The 19110-nt window shown below is 43.4% G+C and overlaps 1 protein-coding gene across 1 annotated transcript in view; it reads left to right on the forward strand.

Annotated features, from left to right (window-relative positions):
* The window catches only part of LOC121878108 (potassium/sodium hyperpolarization-activated cyclic nucleotide-gated channel 3-like), a 106286-nt gene that overhangs the window by 57915 nt on the left and 29261 nt on the right, over positions 1–19110 (forward strand). Inside the window, exons 10-12 of the mRNA XM_042384099.1 lie at positions 3745–3882; positions 9559–9675; positions 13580–13729. Coding sequence (XP_042240033.1) covers positions 3745–3882; positions 9559–9675; positions 13580–13729 — 405 coding nt within the window. The remainder of the gene's footprint in view (positions 1–3744; positions 3883–9558; positions 9676–13579; positions 13730–19110) is intronic.

The raw sequence follows: 19110 nt of genomic DNA on the forward strand, positions 1-19110 counted from the left end.
AGAAGCATGCCGCTACCAGTGCTCCTAGGATAGCTCTCTTAACTCTTTTTTTTTAATAGTTACTAAGTGTTGGGCAGCCAAGCATGAGAGGAGTGAAGTTACTCCTTAAAACTAACACAGCTGAAAGATTTACTCCACCAAACATACAAATTTTGCTATCATATTTTCATCATATTGATATTTTTTTCTTACACTACTGGAGATCTAAACAGAACATTGCAACTGTATTTATGTGAAAGTAAAGTAATACACGGTTCATCATTCTTGTAGTTATCTGCCAGTAGGGTAGACCAAGCTGTGCAGGGTGCTCCTTCTGTTAGGTCACGTGGTGTCCTGTGGCGATATTAACACATACAAAAGCCCCGAATCCTGTGATTGTTACGAAGATTTAAGGTAAACTTATTGAAGCAGGTCTTATGCCCACCCAGTTCAGAAATTCAAAGTTGGAAAGATACTGTTTCTGGCGCACGTGTGTGTGTGTGTGTGTGTGTGTGTGTGTGTGTGTGTGTGTGTGTGTGTGTGTGTGTGTGTGTGTGTGTGTGTGTGTGTGTGTGTGTGTGTGTGTGTGTGTCTATCTGTCTGTCTGTCTGACTATCTGTGTGTGTGTGTGTGTGTGTGTTAACATTAGAAGCCAACTCTGATCCCACCACAGGCATGATCCTTAAACTCGGGCTTGATTTCAGTTTGCTGCCACAGATCTCATGGCCATAGTCTGGGTCATGAAGGACTGACTACATGTATTTAAACACTACAAGAAGTAACACGATAAGATTTGCTGTTGAAAAAATAATAATAAATAACATTTAGTTGGTAGATAATTTCTTATGTATATATAAATCAGAACTGCTGCAGCAACACTGATAACACAACCTCAGCTCACTGATAACACAACCTCAGCTCACTGATAACACAACCTCAGCTCACTCACAGTACGAAAATAAGACACATGCACTCTCCAGTCAGTACATGAGACACACACTCTCTCTCTCTAACCAGTACATTAAACACACTCTTTGCAACGAACACATATTGAACGGCAGCTGCCTCAGCGATCCTGCATGGTGTGACACGTGTTGTGAGAGTTTGGTGGGATCTTGGTGTACTCCCAGGGACCCTGTGTCCAGCATGGGAGGACCAACTATGTGTCCCGCGACAGACAAAACTGCTATTTCTGAACGTCTGCAACACCAGAAGCTCTTGCATGGCACTGTATACTACTGGTGGTCGATGCAGGATGATGTGCAACTTGACCTACCTTGACAGTCACAATGATCTTCACCTAAGTAGTGTACCGCACCTTATTCTTCCGGGTTCATTAAAAGCTTTCCTTTACAGTTATTCCTTAGCATTTTCTTTGGCTTACATGACAAAGCGTTTCAAAGTCTAGTAATATATCACTCCTGATGAGTGACATTATCATTATGAGTTTAGTTTAGTTTTTTATTATACCATATGTTATTAGTCCCCCAACAGGTATATGTAGGACCTATTATTATTATTATTATTATTATTATTATTATTATTATTATTATTATTATTATTATTATTATTATTATTATTATTATTATTATTATTATTATTATTATTATTATTATTATTATTATTATTATTATTATTATTATTATTATTATTATTATTATTATTATTATTATTATTATTATTATTATTATTATTATTATTATTATTATTATTATTATTATTATTATTATTATTATTATTATTATTATTATTATTATTATTATTATTGTTATTATTATTAATATATTATTATTATTATTATTATTATTATTATTATTATTATTATTATTATTATTTCTATATTATTATTATTATTCAAACTTGGTAAACATCACTCATCAAAAAAGATATATATATATATATATATATATATATATATATATATATATATATATATATATATATATATATATATATATATATATATATATATATATATATATATATATATATATATATATATATATATCAGGGTTCTCAACCAGGGGTAAAAACTGATTCGGGAGCAATAGATATGTTCGATGAGAAATCAATCACAGAATTTTGGCCCTTGATGTGCGATTCCTACCCAAAAGTGGCAGAAAGAGCTATCCGTGCATTGCTTCCGTTTGTGTCGATATATCTTTGCGAGTCAGGCTTTTCAACTCTGTTGCAAATTAAAACGAAGCAACGTAGTAGATTAGAGGTAGAAAATGACCTGCGTTGTGCCCTTTCAAGCACTCCTCCGCGTATCCCAGAATTGGCGAAGAAAAAAAAATCACAGGTTTCTCATTGACTGTAATCTTCATCTGAATAAAATTAATTACAAATTTACAATATCCTGGTATTCTATTGAACTTTTTGTTTATTGCATTATGCTTCAGTTTGGTCTGTTAAGTAATTCATTATAAATAAAAAAAAAACTATTTTACTTTTATTCAAGTTTTATAAATCCATCAACATTTTCAATTGGCATTTAATTTGTAAAACTCCACTTTAAAAATAATCCATGTAAAATTGTAAATGTATACGTACTAATATGGAAAAAAGAAAGGATTTTCAGTATTATATGCATATTATTTGGAATGCACTTTTTGAGGCAGACAATCTTGGAAAGGAGGGGGGAATGACATTCTGACATATGGTGAAAGGGGTGCATGGGGCAAACAAGGTTGAGAACCACTGATATATATATATATATATATATATATATATATATATATATATATATATATATATATATATATATATATATATATATATATATACATTATGTGTGCGCATGAATTTATAATGTATATAAACATATAGGAGACACCTTGGGATCATAAGGTGTTGTGTGACGGTGTAAAATTTGGCTGCCACCGGCCGCCAGGCGCCTCCCCATCCTTCACCCACCCTGGGTATGACCCCACATAAACCACCTGAGCTGCACGACACACGCCTGAGCGTGAATGATCACTCTCTCCAGAGCGTTAAAATTCCATTCCCTCCCAACGTCAGTTTGTCATTGTAACACTTCCCTTACGCTCGTCTCCCCCGTCCCTACCCCCCACCCTCCCTATCAGAAAAATATCGTTAAACCCACGACCGGTGGGGGCTAATTGGCCAGCTGGTCAGTGGGTGTTTATGGCTGACGTGAGGCTACACTCCTGCCGCCCATCAGCAGGTGAGTAAGACCTTGTTTGTGCACGAGGCAAGACCTGCATCATTGGCATGTGCTCGTCTCTCGTTAATTCAGGTTGTTGTTATGAAGCAATTATATTTCAGGTTAATTGGCAGGTACTGAGGTAAACACCCACCTACGCTCAGTGACAGGGTGAGTAGCCAACACCGAGGAGGAACTGTCTCGTGTTGTGGGGGAGACATAAGTTCCTCCTGTTATATGACCAAGTGTGGGAGAGTGGCCACCACCCCTCCCTCACACCTACCACTTGAGTCATCTCGTAAACATTTGTCTTTATCTTTTAAAATTTTCACTCATATATTTGTCTGCCAAGAAAATAGTTAAAATTATGTACACATGACATGATTTTCAACAACTTTGTTTTTTCTTAAAGTTAGAGAAATCACTGAATTTCTGTTATGTGTTGAGCTCATTATGACGTACAGTACTTTATAAATTCTTGAATAATATAAACATAAAAGAAAGTTTTAATCTTTCTATCATTTACTCTTAAATCAATAATGCGTTATTTCGCAGATAATTTATTAATCTCGTTCGTGTATTTGTCTCCTCTCCGGCAGGATTTTAGTGAAAGTTTCCAGATCCTACATGCGGGTCGGGCGCTACGGATCCTACGGCTCGCAAAACTACTCTCCTTGGTTCGCCTCCTCCGCCTCTCCCGGCTCGTCCGATACGTGTCGCAATGGGAGGAGGTCTATGTAAGCAGCGTCAGTGTTACCCCTCTTTATTCTTTCTCTCGCCCTCACTCAATCTCACACACAATTACACTGAGCTTCACAGATATGCTATTATGTATGCTAGAACATAGCCTCATGCCTAGATAACCCACGCCTGTGTACAAGATAGAGCAAATACATACATAATACAAGCCCTCCAATAAGAGCATGCGCGCTAAGGCTGGCCAGTCGTAAGCCTTGTTGCGCCAGAGAACACACCGTGTTTAGTTGCAGTTCTATGCATACCACAGTTGTGCTCATGCTGCAAGCGACCTACCCATATTGTCACACCACTTACCCTGCCCCGTTGTTACCCTCGATGCAGAAGTCGTCTACAGAAAGTGACGTGGCGAGGCACTGACCTCAAGGCACCAAGGATACTTGCTCCCCGCTACACCCTCACAGGACTTGTGGACCATGCTAGTGTAGTCAGTATTCGAGTAAACAGAACGTTAGGTTCTTGAAGCTTCTTATTTATGAGTTCGACTGCAAGACAGTTTTCTTTGCCGTCACTTACAAATTAACCTGCTGCTCAGGTTAATTATAACTCACGGCCATAGCATCTCAGACAAGTTATGAGATTTATCTGTACGATTGGGTGTCAACAGTTGGAAGTGTGTTGCTATACTGCAGACGGTGATAGAGTCCTTTGTCATAGAGGGATACTGTACTACGTGTCTAATCTCCCGTACTTCCAAAATCTTAGTAATTGAAGGCAAACTTTAATAAAATAAGTTATGAGATAATTAAAATGCTATATCGAACCTATTAAAAGAACTTTAAGTACCTTAAACTTTAATAGACATCAATATGTACCTCTTCTATTGAGAAGCTAGATGGGCTGACCACTGAAGTACTGAATATGCATCAGTACTTCCTTACTAACAGAAAACAGCGCCGAGCAAGCCAGCGGTCTCAGTAGGCTGGGAGGGTCGTTGTGAAAGTAGGTTAATATACTGTAGATATTATACGTATTACTGAGTCTCACCAACAAAGTTCTTTAAGTGTGTACAGTATCTAGATTAGTACATTCACAATCATTAGAAATTATGAGCTCCTCTCTCAGGTGGATCTATGGGACTGTCTTCACGCAGTACAATGATCTTAAAAAAAATATAAGAAAAATATTGTGTTACAGAAGGTACGTTGTTGTCTTGCTGCTATCACCAAATAATTCTATCTTAGGTCTTAGGTTATTCACTAATATATGCTTGAGTTATTTTTATATTAGTCTTTATCGCATATATATAGTTGAATATATGATAGTCTCAATACCATGCAGCATATGGCGTTCTAAACCGCACGTGTAATAGTCACATATACAGTATGATAAACATGATCTAACAATCCTGTATATCATTTACGTGTACAGGAATTATGTAAATATATGCTGGACACGTAAAGTGAGAATTTTGAGTATCTTACGTTGCATATAGATAACTGTATAGTTTATTTCCTCGGACCAGTGCTGGCCGGCTTCTTATAAATAAATAAATATATATATATATATTATAAAGAAAGCTTAACTAACCTTGTACTCGAAAATTATTATTTATTTAGTGTTGGGTTTAAATAAACTATTAGGCTTTAGTTGCGCAAAGTCTGACAAGTTATTGAGCTGAGACTAGCCCGGAGGACCCTCCCAGCAGTGAAATCTTGAGCCACACACCTTGCAACTGGTACGAGTGGAGACAACCTCACGCAAGTCAGCAGAGATAGAAATGGGTCAGTGGTAACCCTGGCGATGGTCACGTCTAGACGCACAATGACCACGAACTGTCAGTGATATCTGTAAGTCTGTCTGAGTTTTCTGTAACCTGTACATATCTACAGTATGATGTTAATTCATGTAATTATTAGTACACTCGTTACTGTTAACAAATGCAAAGGGCCTGAGTTCAATTCAAGGACTTGATAAAACTTAGGGCAAGTTCCGTTGCTCCTGTATGCCTCTGTTTACTAGCAGGAACCTTGGGCCTGGATATAAATCAGTTAACGGATCGTGTTCTCTGGTTATGGTGAGTCAGAGCAGCTGGTGAGTTGTTCTCTCGTGCTAACACAAACTCACGTTTCGTGTAACCATGGGTGTGGTACAGTAGTTGTGTGTACAACAACTATTAAAACTTAAATACCTCTCTAGATGGTCTTAGGGCCGGCCATCCTCGATTTCGAGAAACTATGACGCAAAAGGTATAGCATTATGGTAAAGAGGTGTCCCCGGACGAGATTCGAACCCCAGGTTAGTAAAACGCTCATCTCAGACAATATTCATCCCACTAACTGGCAAACGACACAGGCAGCATGCGTCGTCCTCCACTGGTGCTGCCCGACTTCTTTAAGTGTGTACCACAGTATAGATAGCTGTCACTCATGACAACTTTCTTATGGTGGAAATCTTTTAACACAACTTATCAGCTCTAAGTGTGGTCCACTGTGTAATAGTTACTTGTACATAATATGTGCACATTGTGCCCAGTTTGTAACCTCATAAGCTTGATTAGCAAAATTCTGTAAACCCAAATGGTTGCGGTTCACACATAGTGTTTATAAAGTCCCTTGGTGTTTATGTTCACAGATTACAATGAGGAACCAAAGCATGGGTGCATTCTCCATAACTGTAGTCTGCTTTGACTTAAACTTGTCACGAGGAATTACAAAGAACTCATCACGGGCGGCAGTTATGTACAGAAAATGATAGATTTTACACCTAAGCTTTGGTCCCTCAAGGAACTCTGTGAACACGAACATCAGGGGATTTGTAAATACCTTGTAGACTGTAGATGACACTAGTAGGTTGTCCCGCACTATCTCGCCAGGTGAGTGTCAGTGTCAGGTCGCTGGTGGAGTGAGTATCGCCTGGTAGTCGTAATCCTGACCCAGCGATGTACGAGTATGTATCTCTAAAATAACTGAGTAGGTGCTGTTGAAGTGGTGACGGTGGCGACAACAGCGTCATTATGTCCATGATTTAGAAAATAGAATTATCATCAGGTCACTAGTTCTTGCTTCGGGTATAGGCGAAGTAGAAAAACAAATGTAGACATTGCTGTATCATGGACTTCCTCCTCCTTTGACGTATTGTCAGAAGAAAAATTATTGATACTAAAGGCCAAATCGTCAACACAGGCTGGTAAGAGTTCTCTCTCGGTCAATTATCGAGTCAGTCAGTCTTGATTGGCGTTTATGAAGGTGACTGACGCAGCTACAAAGAAAATGTCTGTGCAGTGCCGCGTGGTGTGCTCGTAGTAGAATCCAAGCAAATACCTTAGTGCCTGGCGGTGCCGCTCGTTCGCCCGTCCCTGCTTCCTTAATACTATATATAATTATATTATATATATAAATATTTTTGTAGTATATAATAATCCTGTTGATGCGGTTGACCCTCAGCATAGTGGACTTTTGTCAAGTAATAAAAGTAATCATAGTACTTAACACCCAACTTAGAATTATTACTCTTAGTAGATCTATTCCTGTTGCCCGTCGCCCCTCTCTGCCCCCAGCCCCTTCCCGGCGATGTGAAGTCACTACTACTACTACTACTACTACTACACACCCTGTTGGTTGTTACCCCCCGCCCCGTCCTCGCTCAGGCCAGCCATCCTCAGACTATACAACCCGGTTACTTAGAGCTACACGCCCTCGGCTCTACACCTTATATGTATATAATGACCCCACGCTGTACTCCCCGATGACTTCAGCTCTACATACCGACCACCTCAGCTATTCACATCCGATAAAATCCAGTCATACACCCGATAAAATCCAGCCATACACCTACTAAAAATTCAGCCATACACCCGATAAAATCCAGCCATACATCCGATAAAATCCAGCCATACACCCGATAAAATCCAGCCATACACCCGACGAAACCATGCTTTTATACCCGATAAATCTAGCCATACACCTATTAAATCCAGTTATACACTCGGTGCCATACACAATACTTATGGTAGAGACACCCTTCAGCCAACCGTCTAAAATCTCTCTCTCTCTCTCTCTCTCTCTCTCTCTCTCTCTCTCTCTCTCTCTCTCTCTCTCTCTCTCTCTCTCTCTCTCTCTCTCTCTCTCTCCCCTTCGGCAGTTTTTTCAACCTTCCTGTCTTTCCTCGGCGCCTCTTGTAGGAGATCACCTTCAGTCAGCATCAACACTCCACACTCATGTCCTCCCTGTCAGACTCTTCTCTCCTCCCTGGCACACAGTATCTAGGTTTTCTCGCCCTTTCCCTGTTTAGCCACCTCCTTCTTTCGTACTTGTTATTCCTCTCTTCCAGCTACTTAATTTGTTTGTAGATCTTCTGAATATATTTGGTCATATTGGACTCCGCGTCGGGCAGTGTCTCTGATCCTGCTGCTGGACCACTGCCTGTCTGGTGCCACGAGTCGACTATGAGCTATATAATGTACCCGTATTTGTAGACATTTTGTAACGTATGTGATTCTTGTTCCACATGAGCTTCTCCTTTAAAGGTATGGATCCTTTTCTATGAATTGAAGAGCGTTGGCTGTAACGTCTTATGCTTTATTCCTGCGATATTTTTCGCTGTCTCTCTCTTGTCTTTATTGCGTCTCCTGCTCTGAGTGTGGGGGAGAGACCGTGGCACTTCACACTGCTGGCTTCTTGCTTCATTCGTTATGACCTTAATCTTGTATTCTTTAACGCTTATGTGAAACAGGACTCATATGTGCTCCTTCTTCTTTTAACTGCCACTGGTTTGCCTTACAATGTGTCGATTCTTGTTAGTTTTGTCTTAAAATTCAGCTCTCGGAGTTCATGAAAGATGACGACTGTTAGCCGTGGGATATTGGCGGGTCGTTCGCTGCATAGAGCTGCAGTCACTTCAACTTGTATTGAGGCTGAGGTTAATTGCCATGACCCGAGCTCTCTAGGATCATGACAGAGAACCTTAGCCATTGTGTTCCCATGAGTCAAGCTCTTTGTGGCCAGCTGTGAAGGAAAGCCAAGGTGTAGCAGTGGATGACTTAACACCAGCTGTTTATAATATCCTATATTTCACAACTCACGAAGGCATTTAAATTTCTATTATGATTCTATTGCACTGCTTTGCAAGCCCATAATTCCCATTGTATATAATCATTACCATGTGAACGTGAGTCTTTGGGTGTGACTGAAGGTTGGTGGCAAGGTGAGGTGAGGTGGAGAGTGACGCGCAGCCACCCTGAACGTGTATGGAGGTACAGTACAACACCGCCTCACCCTGCCACGCCCAGCAACAACACCGTAACAACAGCTTCTCGGGGTAGGGGGAGGGGGGTGTAATCTTAAATATTGTGTGTCCCAAGTTCGGGTGTGACCAGAGCCGCCTTTAGTGCTCGCTAGTAACCCTAACTTGAGACACACCCTGGCCCTATGCAGCGTGCGTAGACAACATCCCTCTGCCTTGTGGCTCCTTTCTGTCTGGTTCAGGGCTTGTTGCATCTGGGCCGAGTCCATCTTGTATTCGTGAGCCATTAAAGTGTATATATGATAGTTGTGGTAATACGCGTACAGTGTGAGGCAGGCCTGTGCTTGTGTGACTTAACCTAGACTTGGGCTCACCAACCAACCATCCCCCAAGCGGTTCGTTCTGACTCTGCCTCTCCTTCCCCTCAACCTGGCCTTTATCTCTTTGCCTTTTACTTTTTTCCTCGGTTCTAGATACTTACGAACCACCGCAAAAAGCACAGTGAGAGACGGAGTCCGGCTGGTGGCTCAGATGCCCTGAACAGACGTAAAAGGAAGCCGTACAATGTTTACAATATTCCATTTTTTAAGGTAAATTAATCCCTCTTACCTTAGGATGTACAGTACCGACCTTACCCCCTTGCCTGTCCGTCGTCCCGTCTTCCTGTCAGTCGCCTGCCTGTCTGTCCTAGTTGTTTGTTCCACATACATGTTATGGCTTAGCCTCTCCTCGACGCCTTATCTGCATGTCCCTGCATCCCGCTTTTGCCCGAACTATGGTCTAAAGTCTAAAGGCTCATTTTAACTCTACTTTTTTCTCAAGACAGATTTTTCCCCAGATTATATTTCTTACTATTTTTGCTGTCAGGATACTACATTAATTTGTGCCACCGTGAACAGGTTTTATTGCTTCTTTTCTTTTTTTGGCTTGTTCTCAAAGGTTAGAGAGAGCACAAGGAGACGGGGCCAGTAGTGTCGCCCACTGCATGGCTGCTCATTGGTGGTTAATCTAGGCTTCTAACACGTGGGCCACTCACAGGGATTAATGGAGCTCCAGAATGTAAAGACAAGTTTGAGATCCATTCATGCTCACCCCGGGGCCCTTTTTTGCCATGTTCAAAGGCCCCTGGGCAAGCACATCATCAATCGAGTGGCCTGATACCAGGGAATAACTGAAGTCATGCATTTAGACGACTGTTAATTCCATTTACCTCACTCAGGGGTCAGCTTGTCTCAGCGACACCAGAGCGAGAATAAAAAATCGGTTGTTTATTCACAGAGAATAACTAAAAAAGGAAAAATTTAGTAAGGAATTAATACTCCGCACTAATGCTCACTTTGGGGCCATTGTTCTCGGTTGGTTACGTCCTATAGCGGCCCCTGAGTGAGCATGGCATTAATCAACTATTTTACCTTCAGAACCGGGCTACTGTCTGCTTTGTCTAATCGAGAGAAACCATTCTCCTCTGGCCAGCAAGTGCCTGGTGCAGAAATGGTAACTTTTGCTCCAGAGCTGCCCCGCGTGCGCACATCCTGCCTTTGGTCATCATTCATAGTTTTCTTGATGTCAAGTGTCAGTTAAGATCGTGTATTCCCTCTTTACTCTTTTTAGAGCTCCTCATTCATGAGTTTTACCATCTCGATGTGTACTGTATAGAGCAAAGGGACTACAAGACAGTCTTCATTTGTACTCTTATTATAGTTATTGTCGTCTTGGAACCTGACCAAAAGACAGAAACAACTTTGTTAAATATAATTTGTGAGTTAAGTGTGTGTGTGTGTCACCAGGGAGCTGCCTCCACAGGTGGCGGCCTTCACTACCCTGCAGGTGTGACCCCAGGCAAAGGTACCAGCTATAACAGGTACTGCCAGTACCCTCAGGATCACACACCTTACACAACACCGACCTGGAAGTATCAGTAACTCATAGCCGTAAATACACATCCGCTGAGGCCGAGAAGTTCACTCAATTCATCAAGTCTAAGGGAGATCGTTCAGGCACCTCACCTTCATGTCTAGTGTGTTTAAATAAAAGGAATAAGCCAAGTTAATAGCAAAAGGTCGTCCTCGGGTCGCTACTAAGAGAAAACTAGGAGACGTACTCAGCTGACACACATTATCTAATCTAGAAAATCTAAAGGTAGTTACTCACAACTTGATGAATGACTTTCGACCTGGTGACCTTTACCTCTGACTGATCTTGACCAATAGCAAGGGACATTGCTCGCCGTGGAAAAGTTTGGTCTGTGATTCTAACACTTGACCAACCTCGATTAAATACAAGAGGTCTCCAGGGACAACCGTCAAAAATCTAATGTGAAAATCTTGCAGATGACTCAAAACATTTTGAAGGTCGATCATTGCCCCTCTTCTGACCTCGATAGTCAGCACTCACATTTACCCTTATACTTGACCTTTGATTGACCTGGAGGAGAAACAATAGTGTTACAGGCATAAATCCCGGGAAGCTGGTCTGAAGATCAGAACTCTGGCATAGATCAAAAGTCAGGCAGGCATAACAGCCCGCCTCTTAGACACTAATTGGAGAAAATATCCATAAATCATAATTGAGAGACTACAACTGAAATCAGGATGAATAACTTTTAGTTCCACCAAGTACGAACAAAACAACTTCAAACGACGACGATATAGAAACAAATCTGATATTAAATTCAAACACTCGTGACTTAGACCACTCGGTGATTAACAACAGAGACACAGACAAACATTAGCGACAAGTCAATATTCATAGCGAATCTTCACTTAAACATGTATATATATATAAGTAGTGAGGAACGGTTTAGTCATAGACAAAAGTGCGGGAGGTTAGTGCCGGGGAAGTCGGGACCAGACACCACTCGCCTTCATTACATATATGAGTACAAGCTTATAGTGTACAGTGGAGTGAGAGCTTCTGGCGGGAGGAAGTTAGCGAATTCAGTACCTGGCGTAAAGAAAATTATCCAACCTGAGCTCCTGTAGTGAGGGAATTCGTGAAAGAGTTAATTGGTATAAGTAAATGTCACATCATTAGTTAAGGTGTTCTAGAAACTGACTCGATAGCTAGTTAAGGTGACTCCCGAGAAGGAGATAATTAGTTAGCGTCATCCCATGAGGTGAGATAACCTGGGTGGGCCACGTCCCTCAAGTGAGAAAGTTTGCTCGTCTGGGGCCTTTGCTTGGGAGAATTAGTTTGGGTTTGTGTGGGAGAGTTGGCCAGCGTGGACCCTGGCATGTCAGTGTGAGTAGGTTAATTTGACTTCTTGAAGAGAGTTATCACTGTGGCGCCTCACGTACCAGAGACCCCCGTCACGACTTGGCCTACGCTCTGCACTCCGTCTTAATGTACTAAATTTCCCCTATTCCTAAAATCATAAATATTCTCCCGTGCAAGCATAAAGTTATGTGAATACTTCCTTTAAGATTCATATGAATAAGAATATCTTCAAAGCTGTGGACGATGCAGCAGATGTGCTTAATATTGAATGTCAACATAGGTTTTGGAGCCTTCAACGGGTGTGAGTTCTACACAGTACACACGCACGAAGAAGAATTCGGTCACTTGATGTTTGTGTTACGTTATATTCTCTTACTACGGACAACGTGCGTCCTCGAGATTACACTGGAGATGTCACACAATCCTCTTACCTTCACCAAGAGAGTCAGGTGCGACAGACTCTGACAAGGTGTTGAGGAGACGTTTGTGTATGAGTGTATCCCCCCGAGCCACCACTACTGCCGCCAAGTAGCCCTCTACATCCACCTTAATTCTTACTTCTTGTTTATATCTTTGAAGGTTTACTAACAACGGGAAAACTTTCAGATAAAACTAATATAAACAGTTTCCATGTGCTTGATTAACTGCATTTATCAAATGGTATAGATCATAATTATGAAATGAATCCATTTTATTTTACATTGACATTCTAGAGAAAGGAGTTTTGGACACTCGCCGTCTTGCATGTGCATGCAATACACTTTACTTCTTGCTTCTCACAAGTATGTGATAAAGCATTGCTTGGAAAGAAACACATACACAGACAATTCATAATCAACGCATCTAGGAGTCATAGAGTCTTATTTAAATTCCGAATACAGTTTAGCTGTGATGTTTGCGTTGTCATGTGGAGCGATGCTTCATCTTGTGGTGCTCACGCATATGAGTCCAGAAGTGTTCGGAATTTAAGCCAGACAACCATACCAAGGTTAGTCTAGAAAGCAGCTTCAGGAAATAAAGTTAAAACAAGGAGTGTCAAGTTTGCAATCACCAGTAAAATAATTGTAATACATCATGAAGTTCTGTGATTTAATGACAGTATAAGTACCTCGGTTTGTTTCTGTCTCTTGGTAACAGAAGTTGGTAATGAACACACTTGAATAACTAATGATCATGGGTATGATAGGTCACTGTGGTTCACCTTGTGAAAGCCGCACCTACCGGGACAAGTGCCAGCTGCTATCCTGAATGGCCTCCTCCTGCCTTTCCCACATACAGTTCCTCAACATGGCGTCCGTCTTCATGCGCATCTTTAATCTCATCTCCATGATGCTCCTGATCGGCCACTGGTCAGGGTGTCTACAGTTCCTCGTCCCAATGCTTCAGGGTTTCCCTTCCAATTCTTGGGTGGCAATCAACGAGCTTCAGGTGAGACCCAACCTGACGTCCACCTGTACCCCCTCACCCCCTCTCTCGCCAGTGGAAGGTAAGCTATAAAGGACGTTTGAGTCTCATTAACTGGGAAGTTATGGTGGGTAGTGGCGGTGAGTGGTGTCTCCCTGCTTCATTGTTTGGTGAGAGGAAGTGTCTTAACTATTGGGTTTTGATGCTTATTAAGTGTGTTGACTTCTCTTCCTTCTCCACCCTGACTGGTTGGTGAGTGTTAACTGTAGCTCTTCCCCACCCTGACTGGTTGGTGAGTGTTAACTGTAGCTCTTCCCCACCATGACTGGTTGGTGAGTGTTAACTGTGGCTCTTCTCCACCCTGACTGGTTGGTGAGTGTTAACTGTGGCTCTTCCCCACCATGACTGGTTGGTGAGTGTTAACTGTGGCTCTTCTCCATTGTGACTGGTTGGCGAGTGTTAACTGTGGCTCTTCTCCACCTTGACTGGTTGGTGGGTGTTAACTGATGCTCTTCTCCACCCTGACTGATTGGTGAGTGTTAACTGGGCTCTTCCCACCCTGACTGGTTGGTGAGTGTTAACTGGGCTCTTCCCACCATGACTGGTTGGTGAGGTGTTAATTTGGCTCTTCTCCACTGACTGGTTGGTGAGTGTTAACTGTGGCTCTTCTCCACCCTCACTGGATGGCGAGGCATAACTTCTCTCATCGTGACTGGTTGGCGAGTGTTAACTGTGGCTCTTCTCCATCGTGACTGGTTGGTGAGTGTAACTGTGGCTCTTCCCATTGTGACTGGTTGGCGAGTGAATGGTTCTTCCCCTGAGTTAGCGAGTGTTAACTGTGGCTCTTCTCCATCGTGATGCTGGTGAGTGATTGGGCTCCTTCACCCTGACTGGTTGGTGAGTGTTAACTGTGGCTCTTCTCCACCCTGACTGGTTGGTGAGTGTTAACTGTGGCTCTTCTCCACCCTGACTGGTTGGTGAGTGTTAACTGTGGCTCTTCCACCTTGACTGGTTGGTGGGTGTTAACTGATGCCTTTCCATCGAGACTGATTGGTGAGTGTTAACTGTGGCTTTTCTCCACCCTGACTGGTTGGTGAGTGTTAACTGTGGCTCTTCTCCACCCTGACTGGTTGGTGAGTGTTAACTGTGGCTCTTCTCCACCCTGACTGGTTGGTGAGTGTTAACTGTGGCTGTTCTCCACCCTGACTGGTTGGTGAATGTTAACTGTGGCTCTCTCCACACTGACTGGTTGGCGAGTGGTAACTGTGGCTCTTCGCCATCGTGACTGGTTGGTGAGTGTTAACTGTGGCTGTTCTCCACCTAACTGGTTAGTGAGTGTTAACTGTGGCGCTTCTCCACCCTGACTGGTTAGTGAGTGTTAACTGTGGCTCTTCCACCCTGACTGGTTGGTGGGTGTTAACTGTGGCTCTTCCATCGTGACTGGTTGGTGAGTGTTAACTGTGGCTTTCTCCACCCTAACTGGTTAGTGAGTGTTAACTGTGGCTTCTCTCCACCCTGACTGGTTGGCGAGTGTTAACTGTGGCACTTCCACCCTGACTAGTTGGTGAGTGTTAACTGTGGCTCTTCCACCCTGACTGGTTGGTGGGTGTTAACTGTGGCTCATCCCCACCCTGACTGATTGGTGAGTGTTAACTGTGGCTCTTCCACCCTGACTGGTTGGTGAGTGTTAACTGTGGCCTCTCCACCATCACTGGTTGGTGAGTGTTAACTGTGGCTCTTCTCCACCCTGACTGGTTGGTGAGTGTTAATTGTGGCTCTTCTCCAACATCATTGGTTGGTGAGTGTTGACTGTGGCCTCTCCACCCTGACTGGTTGGTGAGTGTTAACTGTACCCTCCGCCCTGACTGGTTAGTGAGTGTTAACTGTGGCTCTTCTCCACCCTGACTGGTTGGCGAGTGTTAACTGTGGCTCTTTCCATCGTGACTGGTTGGGAGTGTTAACTGTGGCTCTTTCCACCCTGACTGGTTGGCGAGTGTTAACTGTGGCTCTTTCCATCGTGACTGGTTGGCGAGTGTTAACTGTGGCACTTCCACCCTGACTGGTTGGTGAGTGTTAACTGTGGCTCTTCCACCCTACTGGTTGGTGAGTGTTAACTGTGGCTCTTCTCCACCCTGACTGGTTGGTGAGTGTTAACTGTGGCTCTTCTCCACCCTGACTGGTTGGTGAATGTTAACTGTGGCTCTTCTCCACACTGACTGGTTGGCGAGTGTTAACTGTGGCTCTTCTCCACCCTGACTGGTTGGTGAGTGTTAACTGTGGCTCTCTCCACCCTGACTGGTTGGATGAGTGTTAACTGTGGCTATTCTCACCCTGACTGGTTGGTGAGTGTTAACTGGGCTCTTCCACCCTGACTGGTTGGTGAATGTTAACTGTGGCTCTTCTCCACCTGACTGGTTGGCGAGTGTTAACTGTGCTCTTTCCATCGTGACTGGTTGGTGAGTGTTAACTGTGGCTCTTCTCCACCCTGACTGGTTAGTGAGTGTTAACTGTAGCTCTTCTCCACCCTGACTGGTTGGTGAGTGTTAACTGTGGCTCTTCTCCACCCTGACTGGTTGGATGAGTGTTAACTGTGGCTCTTCTCCACCCTGACTGGTTGGATGAGTGTTAACTGTGGCTATTCTCTACCCTGACTGGTTGGTGAGTGTTAACTGTGGCTCTTCCTCCACCCTGACTGGTTGGTGAGTGTTAACTGTGGTGCTCTCCACCCTGACTGGTTGGTGAGTGTTAACTGTGGCTCTTCTCCACACTGACTGGTTGGCGAGTGTTAACTGTGGCTCTTCTCCACCCTGACTGGTTGGTGAGTGTTAACTGTGGCTCTCTCCACCCTGACTGGTTGGATGATGTTAACTGTGGCATTCTCACCCTGACTGGTTGGTGAGTGTTAACTGTGGCTCTTCTCCACCCTGACTGGTTGGTGAGTGTTAACTGTGGCTCTTCTCCACACTGACTGGTTGGCGAGTGTTAACTGTGGCTCTTCCATCGTGACTGGTTGGTGAGTGTTAACTGTGGCTCTTCCACCCTGACTGGTTGGTGAGTGTTAACTGTGGCTCTTCTCCACCCTGACTGGTTGGTGAGTGTTAACTGTGGCTCTTCTCCACCCCTGACTGGTTGGTGAATGTTAACTGTGGCTCTTCTCCACACTGACTGGTTGGCGAGTGTTAACTGTGGCTCTTCTCCACCCTGACTGGTTGGTGAGTGTTAACTGTGGCTCTTCTCCACCCTGACTGTTGGATGAGTGTTAACTGTGGCTATTCTCACCCTGACTGGTTGGTGAGTGTTAACTGTGGCTCTTCTCCACCCTGACTGGTTGGTGAATGTTAACTGTGGCTCTTCCACACTGACTGGTTGGTGAGTGTTAACTGTGCTCTTCTCCATCGTACTGGTTGGTGAGTGTTAACTGTGGCTCTTCTCCACCCTGACTGGTTAGTGAGTGTTAACTGTGGCTCTTCTCCATCGTGACTGGTTGGTGAGTGTTAACTGTGGCTCTTCTCCACCCTGACTGGTTAGTGAGTGTTAACTGTGGCACTTCTCCACCCTGACTGGTTAGTGAGTGTTAACTGTGGCTCTTCTCCACCCTGACTGGTTAGTGAGTGTTAACTGTGGCTCTTCTCCATCGTGACTGGTTAGTGAGTGTTAACTGTGGCTCTCCACCCTGACTGGTTAGTGAGTGTTAACTGTGGCTCTTCTCCATCGTGACTGGTTGGTGAGTGTTAACTGTGGCTCTTCCACCCTGACTGGTTAGTGAGTGTTAACTGTGGCTTTCTCCATCGTGACTGGTTGGTGAGTGTTAACTGTGGCTCTTCTCCACCCTGACTGGTTGGTGAGTGTTAACTGTGGCACTTCTCCACCCTGACTGGTTAGTGAGTGTTAACTGTGGCTCTTCTCCATCGTGACTGGTTGGTGAGTGTTAACTGTGGCTCTTCTCCACCCTGACTGGTTGGTGAGGTTAACTGTAGCTCTTCTCCATCGTGACTGGTTAGTGAGTGTTAACTGTGGCACTTCTCCACCAACTGTTGCTGGATGTTAACTGTGCTCTTCTCCACCCTGACTGGTTGGTGAGTGTTAACTGTGGCTCTTCTCCACCCTAACTGGTTGGTGAGTGTTAACTGTGGCTCTTCTCCATCGTGACTGGTTGGTGATGTTAACTGTGCTCTTCTCCACCCTAACTGGTTGGTGAGTGTTAACTGTGGCTCTTCCATCGTGACTGGTTGGTGAGTGTTACTGTGGCTCTTCTCCACCCTAACTGGTTAGTGAGTGTTAACTGTGGCCTTTCTCCATCGTGACTGGTTGGTGAGTGTTAACTGTGGCTCTTCTCCACCCTAACTGGTTGGTGGATGTTAACTGTGGCTCTTCTCCACCCTGACTGGTTGGTGAGTGTTAACTGTGGCTCTTCTCCATCGTGACTGGTTGGTGAGTGTTAACTGTGGCTCTTCTCCACCCTGACTGGTTGGTGAGTACTAACTGTGGCTCTTCTCCACCCTGACTGGTTGGTGAGTGTTAATGTGGCTTCTTCCACCATCAGAGTGTGACTGTGGTCTTCCACCATCACTGGTTGGTGAGTGTTAACTGTGGCTGTTCTCCACCCTAACTGGTTAGTGAGTGTTAACTGTGGCTCTTCTCCACCCTGACTGGTTGGCGAGTGTTAACTGTGGCTCTCCTCCACCATCACTGGTTGGTGAGTGTTAACTGTGGCTCTTCTTCACCCTGACTGGTTGGTGAGTGTTAACTGTGGCTCTCCTCCACCATCACTGGTTGGTGAGTACTAACTGTGGCTCTTCTCCACCCTGACTGGTTGGTGAGTGTTAACTGTGGCTTCTCTCCACCATCATTGGTTGGTGAGTGTTGACTGTGGCTTCTCTCCACCATCACTGGTTGGTGAGTGTTAACTGTGGCTCTTAATCATGACTGGTAAAATTACTGTTGTTCCTTTTGTGAAATATTCCCTTCTCTCCCTTCTACTGACCCGGCGAGCTTCCCCCAGACGTGCTGTTATGTGTAAGTTTAATTAAATCGAGGACATGGATGAATTAATTACATAATAATGATAATGATGATAATACTACTACTACGAATAATAATAATAATAATAATAATAATAATAATAATAATAATAATAATAATAATAATAATAATAATAATAACACTGATCACTGCCCATTAGTAGTAACACGTTTTCCAGAGCTATCAATACGGTTTTGGCTGGTTTTGATTTTTTTTAAGACAAACATCTTGTAAACAAGTAGTCTGGGTTGATCTCTTCATGATAAATTACAATTTTTTGTCGAAAGTGATCGGGGGAAAAAAAGGCATATTTGCTAAGTATTGTAATTCTCGCTTATGCTAGTTACTGTAAGGCCACCTTTAGTATGCTTGGATTCTAAAAC

The sequence above is a fragment of the Homarus americanus genome, unplaced genomic scaffold (genome assembly GCF_018991925.1).
Source record: "Homarus americanus isolate GMGI-L3 unplaced genomic scaffold, GMGI_Hamer_2.0 scaffold45562, whole genome shotgun sequence".
NCBI lineage: Eukaryota > Metazoa > Arthropoda > Malacostraca > Decapoda > Nephropidae > Homarus > Homarus americanus.